Source organism: Trichoplax adhaerens, genomic scaffold (assembly GCF_000150275.1).
Source record: "Trichoplax adhaerens TRIADscaffold_9 genomic scaffold, whole genome shotgun sequence".
Lineage (NCBI taxonomy): Eukaryota > Metazoa > Placozoa > Uniplacotomia > Trichoplacea > Trichoplacidae > Trichoplax > Trichoplax adhaerens.
The window spans coordinates 1,633,383-1,647,891 of record NW_002060951.1 but is presented as its reverse complement, the minus strand read 5'-3'; the positions used below and the strand labels follow the sequence as shown (position 1 = coordinate 1,647,891).

The 14,509-nt window shown below is 31.5% G+C and overlaps 2 protein-coding genes across 2 annotated transcripts; both read left to right on the top strand.

The window, feature by feature from the left end:
* Positions 1-1,844: 1,844 nt before the first annotated feature.
* TRIADDRAFT_58959 (uncharacterized protein) lies at positions 1,845-4,898 on the top strand (the record flags this gene model as incomplete). The annotated part of the gene is made up of 10 exons (XM_002115092.1): positions 1,845-1,918; positions 2,219-2,366; positions 2,588-2,656; positions 2,753-2,843; positions 3,011-3,079; positions 3,243-3,313; positions 3,631-3,719; positions 3,840-3,947; positions 4,013-4,114; positions 4,832-4,898. The coding sequence occupies 10 exons, from the start codon at positions 1,845-1,847 to the stop codon at positions 4,896-4,898; spliced, it is 888 nt and encodes a 295-aa protein (XP_002115128.1).
* Positions 4,899-6,750: 1,852 nt separating this feature from the next.
* TRIADDRAFT_58958 (uncharacterized protein) lies at positions 6,751-11,483 on the top strand (the record flags this gene model as incomplete). The annotated part of the gene is made up of 15 exons (XM_002115091.1): positions 6,751-6,942; positions 7,654-7,749; positions 8,152-8,225; positions 8,367-8,514; positions 8,770-8,838; positions 8,929-9,019; positions 9,153-9,221; positions 9,350-9,420; positions 9,491-9,589; positions 9,741-9,829; positions 10,107-10,196; positions 10,330-10,402; positions 10,574-10,600; positions 10,828-10,886; positions 11,408-11,483. The coding sequence occupies 15 exons, from the start codon at positions 6,751-6,753 to the stop codon at positions 11,481-11,483; spliced, it is 1,323 nt and encodes a 440-aa protein (XP_002115127.1).
* Between the last annotated feature and the right edge of the window lie 3,026 nt (positions 11,484-14,509).

The window sequence follows — 14,509 nt, the reverse complement described above, 5'->3', positions numbered from 1 at the left end:
TAATTATACATGTACGATGTACAGTAAATAATTTGTCTACAAAGTATTGGGTGTCATTGCGGTTACCTTTGCTACGAAAGTAGAGATATACTCGCACGAGTATAATATAATAGTTCCATCTTGATGGATGATCTTACCAACAAAATTCAGGATGGGACTGCTAATAAATTAAACCTACAGTTTAGCCGCCGAAAGAAGATAATCATCTTAGGGCTGTTATCTATTATCAGCTTTCTGGTGACAACAATGTTTGCTGTCCTTGCTCCTTTCTTTCCAACAGTGGTAAGTGGATCGGGTCAACGTTGATCCAGTTAATCGTATGTTGAATCAAGCCCAATATGTCTTATTTACAATCCCATTGCCATCATTTTACAGGACTGTACAGTACTTTCCTGTATAATTTACAGGGTTAGAATACAATAATCCTTACATATATAACAATGAAAGTCTGTTTATCCGCGACGGAAACGAAGGTGAAGCGACGCCGCGTATAGTTGATGCACAGTATATTGTCAAAATGTAGAATAGCACAGTATAACGCTGTACATACACGTATGCATTTTATGAAAGTTCAGCACAGTACGGCGGGGGTAATGCTCTGCCATTCAATATTCAGCATAAGTAAATAAGTACTGGATTACTGTTGAGGTATGGATAGTAAAGATAAAATTTTGCTTACTAGAGTATCTACTGTATTAATGTCTGAAAATAGTCATGTTAAATAAATTATAGATTACGTACAGTGCATCCCTCCTAATTCTCATTCATAATAAGTCTTGCATTATAAATATTTCTGATAATATATAATTTATTTAATCGTATTTCCATCAACAGTACTGTACAGTGTACAATTAACACCTACTATTTCTTGATTGAATCTGTTAAATACAGTACAGTACACATACTGGATCGTATAGTATAGTATAGTTACAGTACAATATATAAATATTGACACTGCCTCGAACCCCTTTTTCTATTTTTCTAGGGCAAGGGCACAATTTTTGATTGAGTAATCCCTGTTTTGATTACGAGGTTGTTCTTTCTTTCTATCTTTTCTTCTCTCCCATACTGTCTAATAATAAAAAAAGGATGACTAGTTGTTCATTGTCAAACTGAATAACGTCTAAAATGAATTGACAAGATTCTATTTCATATAAATCTATGTTAAACAGATTTATACTGACAACACAATTTATATGTGTTTTAATTATCATTTGTGTACAGGTTAACCGTGTTAAAAGTATATAAGGGCTTCATTATTAGCTAGCTAGAGCAGGTTGATGAAGCTGTAGTAAAAGTTCTTTTATTTTGATCAAAGATTTTTTACTTAGCGGAGAGCGCTTCTCGAGTACAATATTTACCTGACTACAATATTATGCAGTACTGTATATATACATTACATTAAATAAATAATTAATTGAAAGTATAATAATACTATGGAATTTATTTTTACTCTTAATTAAATGGTTTCAGGCTAAGAATAGAAATGTCAACCAGTTTACAGTTGGCTTAATATTCGCTGTATATCCAGCTACCAACTTTCTATTTTCTTTCGTATGCGGGCTGATGGTGAGTTAATGCTTTAGATATCGACAATCTTTATTAAAGTTCTTCCCGAATTCTTCGAAATCTAGTATGTGTAAACTATGTTCTTATCGACAGTAGTTAGTACATTAGGAACGATCCTATCCGGTGCAGTAATAGTTACGGGGTATCGTTTCAGACGTTATACTGTATTGTTTAGCATTTTCCACGAACTGTATAAAAATTAAGATTTGATATTGCAATGATTATAAAATTTTAAATTTGACTTATTTTTTATTTTATACTCTACCAATTGAAAGATGCCTCATATCGGGGCTGTGTTTGTTTTATGCATTGGTATATTGATTGAATCCTGTTGTAGCATAATCTTTGGGTAAGTTTATAAGATAATGTGTCATAGTTGTCGATAATGCAATTTGCCTTCTATCGAATTTGATTCGTAGATTATAATTATTATCAGTATGTTTACAGTACTACATTATTACAACTATTACAAAGCAATTTAATTTAAGAGATCCTATAAATTTTATCATCACATCCTTACAAAAATTTTTATAGTCGCTCATTGATATAAAACGAAAGTGTAAGAGCAATTGGTATTACTACATAAAATTAGCCGAATTTATACATGTGCAAATGTATCTCATGCATTTTCTTTCCATCGTTCTCCTAGATTTTTACCGCACATTCTGAATAATGCGGTATTTGTTGGGTTTTGCATTATTACTCGAGCTTTTCAGGGGACTGGTTTGGCATGCGTTCAAACTGCATCCCTTGCAATAACGTCATCGATATTTAGCGAAAATATTGCCTCAGCAACGGTTCGATAGGAATGAAATAGGAGCATGTTTTTTTTGATTTTGTTGATGACATAGTAGTGCCTATGCGCCGACAAGTATAGTTAAATTGTAGTTCTTACAAGTAATTACGAAATTATAGACTGTTTTATGTCCTAGTAATAGGTATGATGAAAGAAAGTGACTGAGCTACTTTATAAGATCTGTTAATGATAATCCTTTTAATTTTTACCGAATAAATTTAGAGTGTGATAGAAGTTCTTACAGCTTTAGGCTACACGGCTGGACCTACTGTTGGTGGACTGCTTTATCAGGTTTGAGAATTAAAATAATATTGGTAATATCTGATTGATTTTAATATTACTTTTAGCTCTTTTGATCGTCAACGACATATTTCGATTTGTTATTAGGCGGGTGGTTTTAAACTACCCTTTCTTGTTATAGGGTCTACAATGCTAATAGTTGGATTTACAGCAATTTTCTTCTTACCCACAATTAAAGGTAATTTTTCATCGTAATATAGATAGTGTGTAAATATAAAATCTACTTTATCTTCTAGTTGAGCCTGCATGCTGTATTTGATTTACAATACAAATTTACGAGTTAAGTATGGGTTATTAATAGCATAAATACACTTATTTTCGTTTATTGAATAATGTATGCTTTAGGTTCTCGTACGTCTGCTCCTGGAGCTATAATGAAGAAATTACTGATTTATCCACGTATAATTTTAATGTGTAAGAATATATTATTATGACTGTTGTCATAAAATCTTCAATCATATGCGAATTTCTGTAGTATGTTCGATATCAAATTTAAAAAATTCAAAATTTGAATGTACGCGTACAAAATCCAAGGCGATTGTTGATTAATACCCAGTCCTATTTATTGCGTTAAAAGGCTGCAGTGTGACATTACTGATGATCCTATTTGGTTCAGTAGACTTAGGCTTAGCTCTGCATATCAAACCGGTATGAAACTATAGCATCAATTGCCTTATGTAAACCTGAAATACTTCTCCACTTTGGCCAGTAATATGCAGTTGGAATAAATTTTTGCGTGCTTACTTTTATCAATTACAGTTTCATTTATCGCCATTGGCGGTAGGCTTGCTTTTCCTTCCATTAAGCATTGGACATATGGTATTTTCACCTGTATTTGGGTTTCTATCTGACCGCTTTGTTAGTAATGAATGAGTCTATGAGTATGATCGACTCTAAGCGTGATATAATATTACTATTTAGTTGCATTGACTTAATTGATACTTGAAGCCGAATCATCTTTTTAGGGCTATCGACAGTTCGTTATCGGTGGTTGCTTTGCTATAGGAATTGCTGCACAATTCGTTGGACCCGCTCCATATCTAAATATTCCGCTGTATATTTTCTATTTAATATTTGAGTTTTTTATTATTATTTGAAACTGTCGTTGACTGCAATAATCTATCGAGGCATAAAATGCTATATCACTAATATGACTATTGTTTTATGATATTAGCTCTATCGCGCAAATTATTCCTTCACTCTTCATAACTGGAATGGGGACTGCAGCGGTATTTACGCCAGCTTTTGGTGATATTCTGGCATCTGCTACGATGAATTCAGGGTGAATTATGGAATAATTGTATATTCCTTATAATTTGTAAATTACAATTTCAAATTATTTTTTAGCCTTAATGATGATGATAACGAGGAAACTGTGATTGCCGACAACAGCAATTTCTCTACAGTTTCTGTGGTTTCTGGAATATTTACTGCATTCAGTGCTCTAGGGTTTGTGCAAATTTTATTAATTCTACTTATTTATGCAGCATTGAACAACGTGAATATAACATTAGCAAATTTGATTAAAGTCAAGTAATAGGTCCTATTATTAGTGGCATCACCTTTACTTCTGCAACTTCATCCTTCAGTTGGACCATATCTGTATGTAATTTATTTAAAGCAGCATGTTTAAATTAATGGAAGAAAATTTTACTGTACCCAAAATGAAATTCTGAAATTCCATTGAAATCAATTTTCTATAGCAAAACTTATTACTGATACAGAATCAAGCTAATTTATTATATCATGTTAAGTTAAAGTTTTCCATCACGCTTTCCTTTTCATCAAAGCACAACTATGCTATTACTATTATTCCACTCTTCTAAATGGCTAAATATGATAACCATTATCTGTATTTTTTAGGTACTGGGCTTTATTTTCGTAGCTCAGGTATAATCTAAACACCGGAAAAATCATGTTGCAGCGTTGTTGTTTATCCAATTTAACAAAAGCATAATTCTGAAATGTATAAAAATGTTTTAAGGGATTTTAAGAATTATATGTTTTTACTATTATTCTCCGGAAGGGTTTGTTGATCGTATTTCTTACGCTCTGGGAAAGAAAACAGAGTTATCACATCGTTGGGTAGGAGCGAAGTACTCGTAGATTTATTACTTTTGTACAGATTTATAATAATTATTTATTACTTAAATTCTCTTCTCTCAGAAAAATGTCCTCCGATACTGAGAGATTTATCTGCTACTCTTCTGATACTAGCGAAAAATCGCTATAATTCATTGCATGCAATTAAAAGATCACAAAACAGAATATCTGTTTTGTGATCTTTTTTTAAGGTAATTTATTGATTAATCCATTAATTTATTACAATTATTTAATGTATGTAGAAGAGTATGCGATTGAAAATGAGAATCTTCGGTACTTGATTTGGATTTATCGATTCTTATTCTACACTTAGGAAATAAATTGAATCCCCTGTACGTGACGTGAAATGCATGTCATATGAATGCAAGAAGAAAGCTATCAGTCTTAAAGCTTACAGCGAATAACGCTGTACAGTAGAACAATATCATCATCCGGTATGATTTTATTGGCAAATCTTAGAACGTTTTATTTAATTCCTATTTTGGTATGGACAAATAATTTAATTCAAAATATCACCTGATGTCGACTAAAATCTGAAATGTTCAAGCAAAATTTTGTAATAATAGTAATAATTTACAATATTTGTGATCGTTTGTTTTCCGATGCGTGTAAATATGTTTTGCAAATAAATTAAATTTTATACTTACAATACGGAAGGTAGTCAGTTATTTGATATACACTGTCCGTATACGTAACATACTGTAAATACATGCAAATATAATTATCATTTCGATTTGTTATCCAAAGGGGCACGTGAGCATAAGGATTACGAATTTACCTAAAATGATTAGATTTCAGGCTTTCAGCAACTTCGTAAAATTAAGATTTGCTGTATGAAAGTCTACATTGCACTAGGGGTATATCCTTTGCCTATCTATTTTATCTACCATATTATGATTGTAATTGTTATTAATAATTATCAGCAGTACAGTGTAGTAGAATACAGAGAATTGACTAAAACTGGAGATGCACACTATTTTATCCAGTGCATAACCAGGGACTACTGAGGCTTTAGGTCTCTGGCATAAACAGTGGAGTTTTGATACTATCAAGATACCATCAGGATATTGTACTATCGAGGTACAGTATACAGTTATCTACTATGCTGTACTGTGCTGTATGCGTGTACACTAAACTATAATTATATAATAATTTTATTGCAAACCTCAGTATTATAGTTCAAGCTGTTTGATAACAAGACAGTACAGTAGATAAACAGTTTTATCTAATACAAATTATTCTTTATACAGTACTATTTCAATGTACTGTTCTATCCAGTGCGAGCGACTACCAGCTAATTTTGTACTTTTTTCGCCAATTACCACTAAAATAGTTATGCTGTAGAGGTAATTTCACGTATCGTTTCTCTTCTTTTACACCCGGGTATTTTTGCAGGCTGGAAAAAAGTACAAAATTAGGCGGCAATAGTCTCTCCAAGTACTAATATCTGTACTATTTTCCTTGATGGTAAACTCAGCGAGTCAGACTCGTCTCTAGATTCTGAAAGTAACAGAGGTTTTTATTCTAGGTTACTGTATTCTTAATTAGAGAACCACATACAGAGACGGACAGACATTTTCGGCGTCTTCTCGCCAAAATTACCAAACACTTCGTTATGACAGTACTTGAGTATGCCGAAGGTCAATTCTGTATGACAGATTTTTACTGAATTAAGTAATATTATATTAAATCTTATTATCTATTACTAACGTTCTGTTTGAAAATATTTACAAAAGATCGTAAACGTTATTTAAATTAATACCAGTGATTTAGAAAACAGACACGTATGATCCATACTAAGTACCGTAGTCATTTTTCGACATTCATTTAATAAGCGACGTCTGTCCGTCTGAAGGAATAATCAGTCTGGCCATCTACTAACTACTGTACTGTACTGTACAACTTACTACCTGCCTCCTAAACTAAAATAGACAGTTCAACTCCCGGTCGGCGAACCAGTGCCCTGATTTTCGTTTATAGATATGCAAAATATAGAGACCACGAAGTCTGGTGATTCTGTTTCGTCATTTAATAGTGAAAATGGCGATGAGACAACAACAACCCCAGAAGTCACCAGTAAACGAAACAAACTCATCATCATGGTGCTATTGAGTGTAACGTATTTCCTTCTAGCATCAGTCTACGCTCTTCTTGCACCATTTTTTCCTCAAGAGGTTGGTGTATATTTTAGCCACAACTACACTATCCTTGATAGCGAAGTTTGCCTCGATTAAGAACATTTATTGCATCATGCATATCTATGTATATCATTACGATATGATGCAGCTATGGCTAACATGTGATAATATCTTGATGAAATGGACACATCGTAATATCCTTCATTAATTTCTTATATGATTTTTGACAGCATTCTTTTAAACCTATAGCTTTAAACTGTTGATATTACATTCTGATACTCATGCAAGAGTACTGTACGTATCTCTACCATATTGATCAGTTAACATTACTCTGCTATGTAGTACGGTTTATCTGAGCTATTGGTGAGATATTATAACATCTTAATGTTCTAATAGTAAGCTAGAACCCATGAAAAAATAAGATAGAACTACAAAAACGCTTCATCCAAGGTCCGATAATTATAATAATTATTAGAGAATTTATTTATGTCGAATATTATGTAGTAATTGGTTACGCCTTTAAATAATTTATATTAACACTGTTATTATCTAAATTTAAATTAAAAATATAAAAGATGAACTATTTTATACACCTATATATTATACTATACTTATAAGTTACTCTTAAGTAAATACTTTACGTTAGGAAAAGAACGCAATCTGATTTTTACACGAAATTAGGTATCAATATATATATATTTCCTCAAGCACCTAGTAATGAATAAAACTCTTGTTCAACTGCTATAGGCCAAAAATAGGAATGTTAAACATTTCGAAATCGGTCTTATATTTGCGATTTATCCATTTTTCATTTTTCTCATCTCTCCAATATGTGGCATTATGGTAAGGACCGTTCATAATAATATACGTATTACAATGTAATTACTAGTCGATCCCTCGCTCGTTAAACTTCGCCTACTATACTGCACTTATACCTTTTAATTTCCAATTATATGTTAGTATCATATGCAACGTTACAATGTTACTCAGTATAGGCTAGGCATTTAGACTGCTACCTATCAAAAATACTGCGATTGCACTATTCTACTTTGGTTACTATGGGCACGAGCTATTAATACTGTTACGTTTATCGCGCAGTGATGTTAACATAGTGTAATATTCTTGTTAGCACGCCTGTAGCTTCATTAATTAAATTTTCAGTCTTGCAATTGACTTTATTTTTACTAAAAGCCTATGCTGAACGATTAACTAATACACCATTAACTGACTTGCACATTGTGGCAGATGCCTCGTATTGGTGTTGTATTTACGTTATGGGCTGGTTTATTCTTCGAAGCGGGTTGCAGCATTCTTTTCGGGTATGTCTGAAAGGATAGATTATTTTTAGATTGACATGGCTTTATTTGAAGCACTCAACCTATGCTATAATGATGACATAAATTAAACAATGTTTTATTACTTCTAATTACATTTTTTAATTTTATTATCCACTTTGATAGGTTTTTACCTAATATTTTGGATCACCAAACATTCGTAGCATTTTGCTTACTTATACGGGGTATGCAAGGTATTGGTGCTGCATGTTCTCAGACCGCAGCTTTAGCTATGATGTCATCGATTTTCCCTGATAATGTTGCAACAACTACCGTAAGTTATTTTTATTTTTGACTGAAGTATTAAAATAAAAAGTCTACACAAAATTTTTGTGGGCTCAGTGTCGTAACAACATAACTAGATCGGTTATGAGCGGATTTGATAACATCCAACAAAGACACCGGCGTTTCTAGAATCATTAATGTACTTGAAATTTGTCGATAACCTTCTTAATGAGTCAGCCTCATAAGCCAAGGAATCCAAGGCTACGAACTTACAACTTAGGCTTTCATCTTGTTATTTATAAAGAGCACATTAGAAATCTTTGGTGCATTGGGATTCATGACAGGGCCTCCCATTGGTGGCTTATTGTTTCAGGTCTACATGTGTTATATTACAATAATTGCAAATAGGAACAACCATTATCATTACCGGTGCTTTAATATTTTTTGTCTGTTATTCCGATAGGCCGGCGGTTTTAAGCTACCATTTATTGTTTTAGGATCGACGTTGTTGGTGATTGGATGTGTTGTCATTTACTTTATTCCACGAATTTCACGTAATTAATACAGCACATAAATTCTGCATATTACTACTTGATATTAATCATAATAATAATGAAAGGTGTTAAGCAACTATTGACTGCACCAAATTACTGAATAATTATTTGCGATGCAACTCCTATCAACCAGATGCAGCTAGTGCACCTCCAGTAACGCTAATGAAGCAGTTATTGATCCGTCCAAGAGTTATTATTATGTGTAAGATTTGCATGCTAAGCTGTATTTGGTTAAAAATCTTATTCTATTTCAAATTACAATTGCAACTATTATCTTGTCAGCTTTCTATCTATCTATATATATATATAAGTTGATATTCTTAATAACAGGTATAGGAATAATTTTACAAATGCTTCTATTTGGTTTTCTTGATCCAACACTTTCACTTCACTTAAAGCCGGTTAGTCTCGATGATTTCTTTTAATCTTCTCAAGTTTTATAACTTCAATTAATTTTTCTGTCTTTGGCAGCTAAATTTAACACCACCTGAACTTGGAGCCGTATTTCTCGCGCTGGGCGCTGGCTATGGGATTTTCTCTCCAATATTCGGATGGTTATCAGATCGCTTTGTTAGTAACAATATTATTGGGAAATTGATATCATTTCCAAGGATATATGATTTATTGTATGCAATACAGAATATTCAGGTTACATATGTAACATTGCGACCATCGATTATTAACACCTCTAAACGAAAATACACTACCTGCAAATTGATAGGGATACCGACCTTTCATTATTGGTGGCAATTTTGCAATGGGAGTAGCATTGATGTTTCTTGGACCCGCTCCTTTCTTTAAAATTCCGCTGTATGAAGTCATTCAGTTCCATTTCATGTCTAAATTGTGTTGTTTTACTAAAAGTAGCTCAACAAATGTTTAGATCTCTACCACAAACAATTCTATCCTTGATATCATTGGGAATAGCAGCTGGTGCTGCTGCGATACCGTTATACGCAGATATGTTAGATGCTGCCGTTACGGAATTTGGGTTTGAAAAGTCTAATACACATATTTTATAGCAATACGAATGATACTGTCAATTTAAAATTTCTAAAATCATGTTTATGTATAAATCTTGTAACAGTAATCAATCCCCTGGAGTTGATGAAACAGAAAAAGATTTCGTATTATATGCAGTAGTTTCTGGTCTATTTTCATCTGCTTCTTCACTCGGGTAAAGAAATGTTACAGTATTTGTTACGTTTTACTTGCAGAAATTCATCTTTAAAAATATATTAAATGATATCATGCAAGTTGAAATAGTACAAATTCGTTTATTCGGATTACTATTTACTGTTAACTTAAAGTCAAGTATTAGGTCCTATTGTGGGGGGAACTTTCACGTCAACATCAGATGCACTGTTTCGGAAGACTTCTGCGGTTTGTAAAATGTTCATTCAACAACTGTCATTGTCGGACCTCATAATCCGTTAGATTATTAAATCGTATGATCTGAAATCGTACTATTGAATTATTTTTGTCCCGAAGCTTTCAGAATTGATATTGCTCGAATTAATAGCACTGTTTAATAATATTTCATTCCGTTAATAGGGGATAGGCTTTGCCGTCGCTGCTGAAGTAAGTAAAATAATTAAAAGTATGAAGATAACACTGAAGTATTCGTTTGTTTACTGGTCCAAATATATCATATGATATACGCGTATTTTTGTAAAAGACTTGACTCTTACATGAATGGTTGCATGGTTTCATGCATTCTTGTAATTAGTTAAAATAATCATAGAATTACTTCTAGTAGATTGTCCGCTTAAATTCTTTACTTTTCTTATTGATTAATAACTCTACAGGGTTTAATAGTAATTCTGTTAACTCTTTGGGAAAAACTATATAAAAAGAAGACTGAACGGTAATTATTGTGTAGATAAATATTATGCAATTTCTTAACACAATTTAATTAATATACGTAATACCTACCGTAAGTTTGACTTACAAAGGTATAAAAATTAAATTATGTTTAACGTAACTACTTTATTGTTTTTTCAGTATTTTGAATGAAAATGAAGAAGAAAGAAACCCGCTAATTTAGTTGAAGTAAAAATGATATCGCGTTAATATTTTAATTACTGCACATTGAATAGGCAATCTTAAAATTTACATGTATAATAGACATCGTGTTATTTTGATCGTTTGGGAACATATAAAATTTGACTTTCCAAATTCTAAAGAATATAAAAATCGAGTCTTTTCAAAACATATATTTAAATACTTCGACTGCACTGAAAGTATTTGATACCTAATTTTTGATGTCAAAATTAAGTTTTATTCTCTATTAGGGGCCAATATGGCTTACCTTTGTAAAAATATAAACATAAGCAACAAATTATGATATGCTATACAAATAATAACCTTTATAATCAATTCTTTTAGGATTCTTAGAACTAACCCAATGAAACTTTTACAAGTTCGTGTCATCATTGAAGATTTATATGATTTACCATTATAGATTGATTTATAAAAGTTAAACTCCATTGTATCCATGTATGTGTTGGGTGCAGTACTCAAAAATTGTGTACAAATTAGTCACCCTAATTCTCCAATAACTTTCTACTTTTTACGAACGTCTTATAAAAGAAAAGAACTGGATCTCTTTGTTTCTAATGCAGTATAGACATTACTGTATGCATCCTTAGCTGCATATTTGGATAGAGTTAAATGTGCTACAGAACTAAAACTAGTTTTTAAGCGACAAACAGCATTACCTTATTTTATGTTTACATCGGTACCAGCTTTTTCTTACAAAATCTTATGTTTTCATACTATTGTGTGCTATAATGTGCACACACATGATATCACTATTTTGCTAGTATAGAATATCTTTGTTTGTATTATTTTAATCAATTTTAAGGAATTATAGCCACTTAGGCCTTAAAAAATTATATGCTGTATATTTATCGATATTATATCCAGTCAATCGAAAAAAACATACGAAATAAACGTATTTTAGCAATAAATGTATTATTGAGCTTCTACAAATTTGAGATGTAGCAGATTTTACTCACAATCTGTTGAAAAACTAATGGCTAAAAAATTTTAAAATAAACAAGAATTAATAACATATCAATGCAACGTGTAAATTATACATTAAATTAGAATATTTTATGATTGTAGCTTTTTACTTAATTTTATAAACCAAGTAGGCAGTTGTGATTGATGCTAAAATAAAAATTCAAATTGTCTATATTCTAAAATACTTGAAAGTTAACATTATTAAATGTACGAATGTAATTATTTCATATAGTTTAAAGCATGCTGTAATACTGTAGGATTTATACGCTCATACTGTACTACTGTACACGTACAGTATCAATACTACACTGAAGACTTCATTCTACGTGGTTAAATTCAATGTTATAATACTATAATTTCATCCGCTATGTATATATATTATGGTCAGTTATTGAAGTTGGACATAGACCCTGTAAGGTCTAGTATAGTCTTATATTAGTCGTATGCAATATAATTTAACGGGCAAAAAATACCTGAAGTATAAAAAACTTTTAGTACAGGGAGAGATTCATGAATTTTTATACATTTTTGGGGACTAACAATCATCAGTACCGTGTAATGAAGTGTTTGCAATGTTTGATAAATGGTAAATTAGCTGCCTAGTAACTACTCTACTATGGTTTTTGTTATTTCATCGTCACTCTGACAGAATTTTACCTAGTAGTGACAATCATTGAGGTATTTTCAAGTATTTGAATAAAGTAATTATCAGGCCTATACCATATATCGGAATCCTTTTCAGATCGGTAATTTACTCAAAGCATCAATATTATCTTTGTTTTCGAAAAGTGTTCCAACATGGCGTAAGTAATCTTAACTAATGTAATCTTAATACTATGCTATGTAAAATGTCGAATTATTGTCGAAATACTACCGTAATACCGCATAGCGACTTTGATAAAGATTATTGTTACAATAATATTATCGTCTTAATACAACATTAACACAATTAACTGACTAGTTATTCCCCTATTCCTAGCGGTAGAAACCTAAATTCGTATGATTTTGTCTATTTTTAACGGTAAAGGACACTCGAATTCTTAGGTACAGCCAACTTCCTATTGATATCATGTGGTATCAATCGGGTGCAGTTCTACACAGTAATGTTTAAAAATACATGATGCTGTTGTGCTCCTCATAAATATTATGCATAATTGCCAGCAGAAAATTACTTCCTATTATTTTAAATGACCTGATGACTTTAAATATTATATCAACTCAATATAAACACGACAATAATTTATTAAGCTAAAATTTTAGATAAATCAAGCTAACATGACAGCTATCAACAATCAAAATGGGCAGCTATTAAAATATAATTACCGCTAATTATTAATTGATTAATTACTAAAATTTCATAAATCTTGCAGTTATCTAGTCATTGTAGCAATAATCAAGTATTTCTTACGGACAATTTGTATTCTCTTTCAATCTTCAAAAGTCAAATAATAGTGATAGTCGTAATTACTACTTTGGTTTTTACTAAAGAGTGATGGTAGATTCTCAAATAACGCTAATTTTAAACTTTATCTCTATTTCTGTATAAAATGTAGGGTAAAACTAAGATTGCAAAGAGAAATTGTATAATTGCTATGACTAGGCGATACCTATGTTATACGAATATACGTCAAATTATGTTCGTATTATTACGACAAGGTATTTTCAATACAAACATGATCACTGCATTACTTACAAATACTACAAGAAAACCGATTTTATCCACTGGGTTTTCAGCAGACAAAAGGAACTTGTTATAAGAACTTAGATTATACAAAAAGAAGCAGTATTGGATACTTTGGTATTTAATATGAACTTCATCATTTTTCTTGGCTTAAAGTATAAATTTTGAAATCGGCTTGTTCAGCTCCTTGTCTAAGGGCTTGATATTAGAATTTCAACTCTAAACTTCCTCATGGAATGTAACAGGTGCAACATCTATTACCACCCTAGGTAAATATATGTTAGAGGATATTGTTTGATTGAATTCACGTGATTTCAATTACAATGCTTAAGGCAACTATTAAAATTGATATTATGTTGATTTATTCCTCCTATAATGACCATAGAAGATTCTGCTGTCGAAATACAAAATTTCGCTATCAAGTGAAAAATATTGCCAACATTCATGATCACAGCTTTCACTAACGAAACAGCTTACAAATTTCATCATCTGAAGACAATATCAATGATGAAATGAAGTAAAATTCTGTTCGTGTTAACTTTACTAAAATTAAGGTACAAAATATTGCAATCATTAATGTTACGGCTTACAGTAAATACAAATATCGTATAGAATGTTAATTTCAGAGTTTTACTCATATTTTGATGAAAAACAGCAAGCTACACGATTACAAATCACATAAAGTCACTTACATAATATTTTTAAAATATCTCTATTATCCCAATAGAAATATTATACTACTAGATTATACAAATGACAGCATTTCAAGTTTCTGTACACAT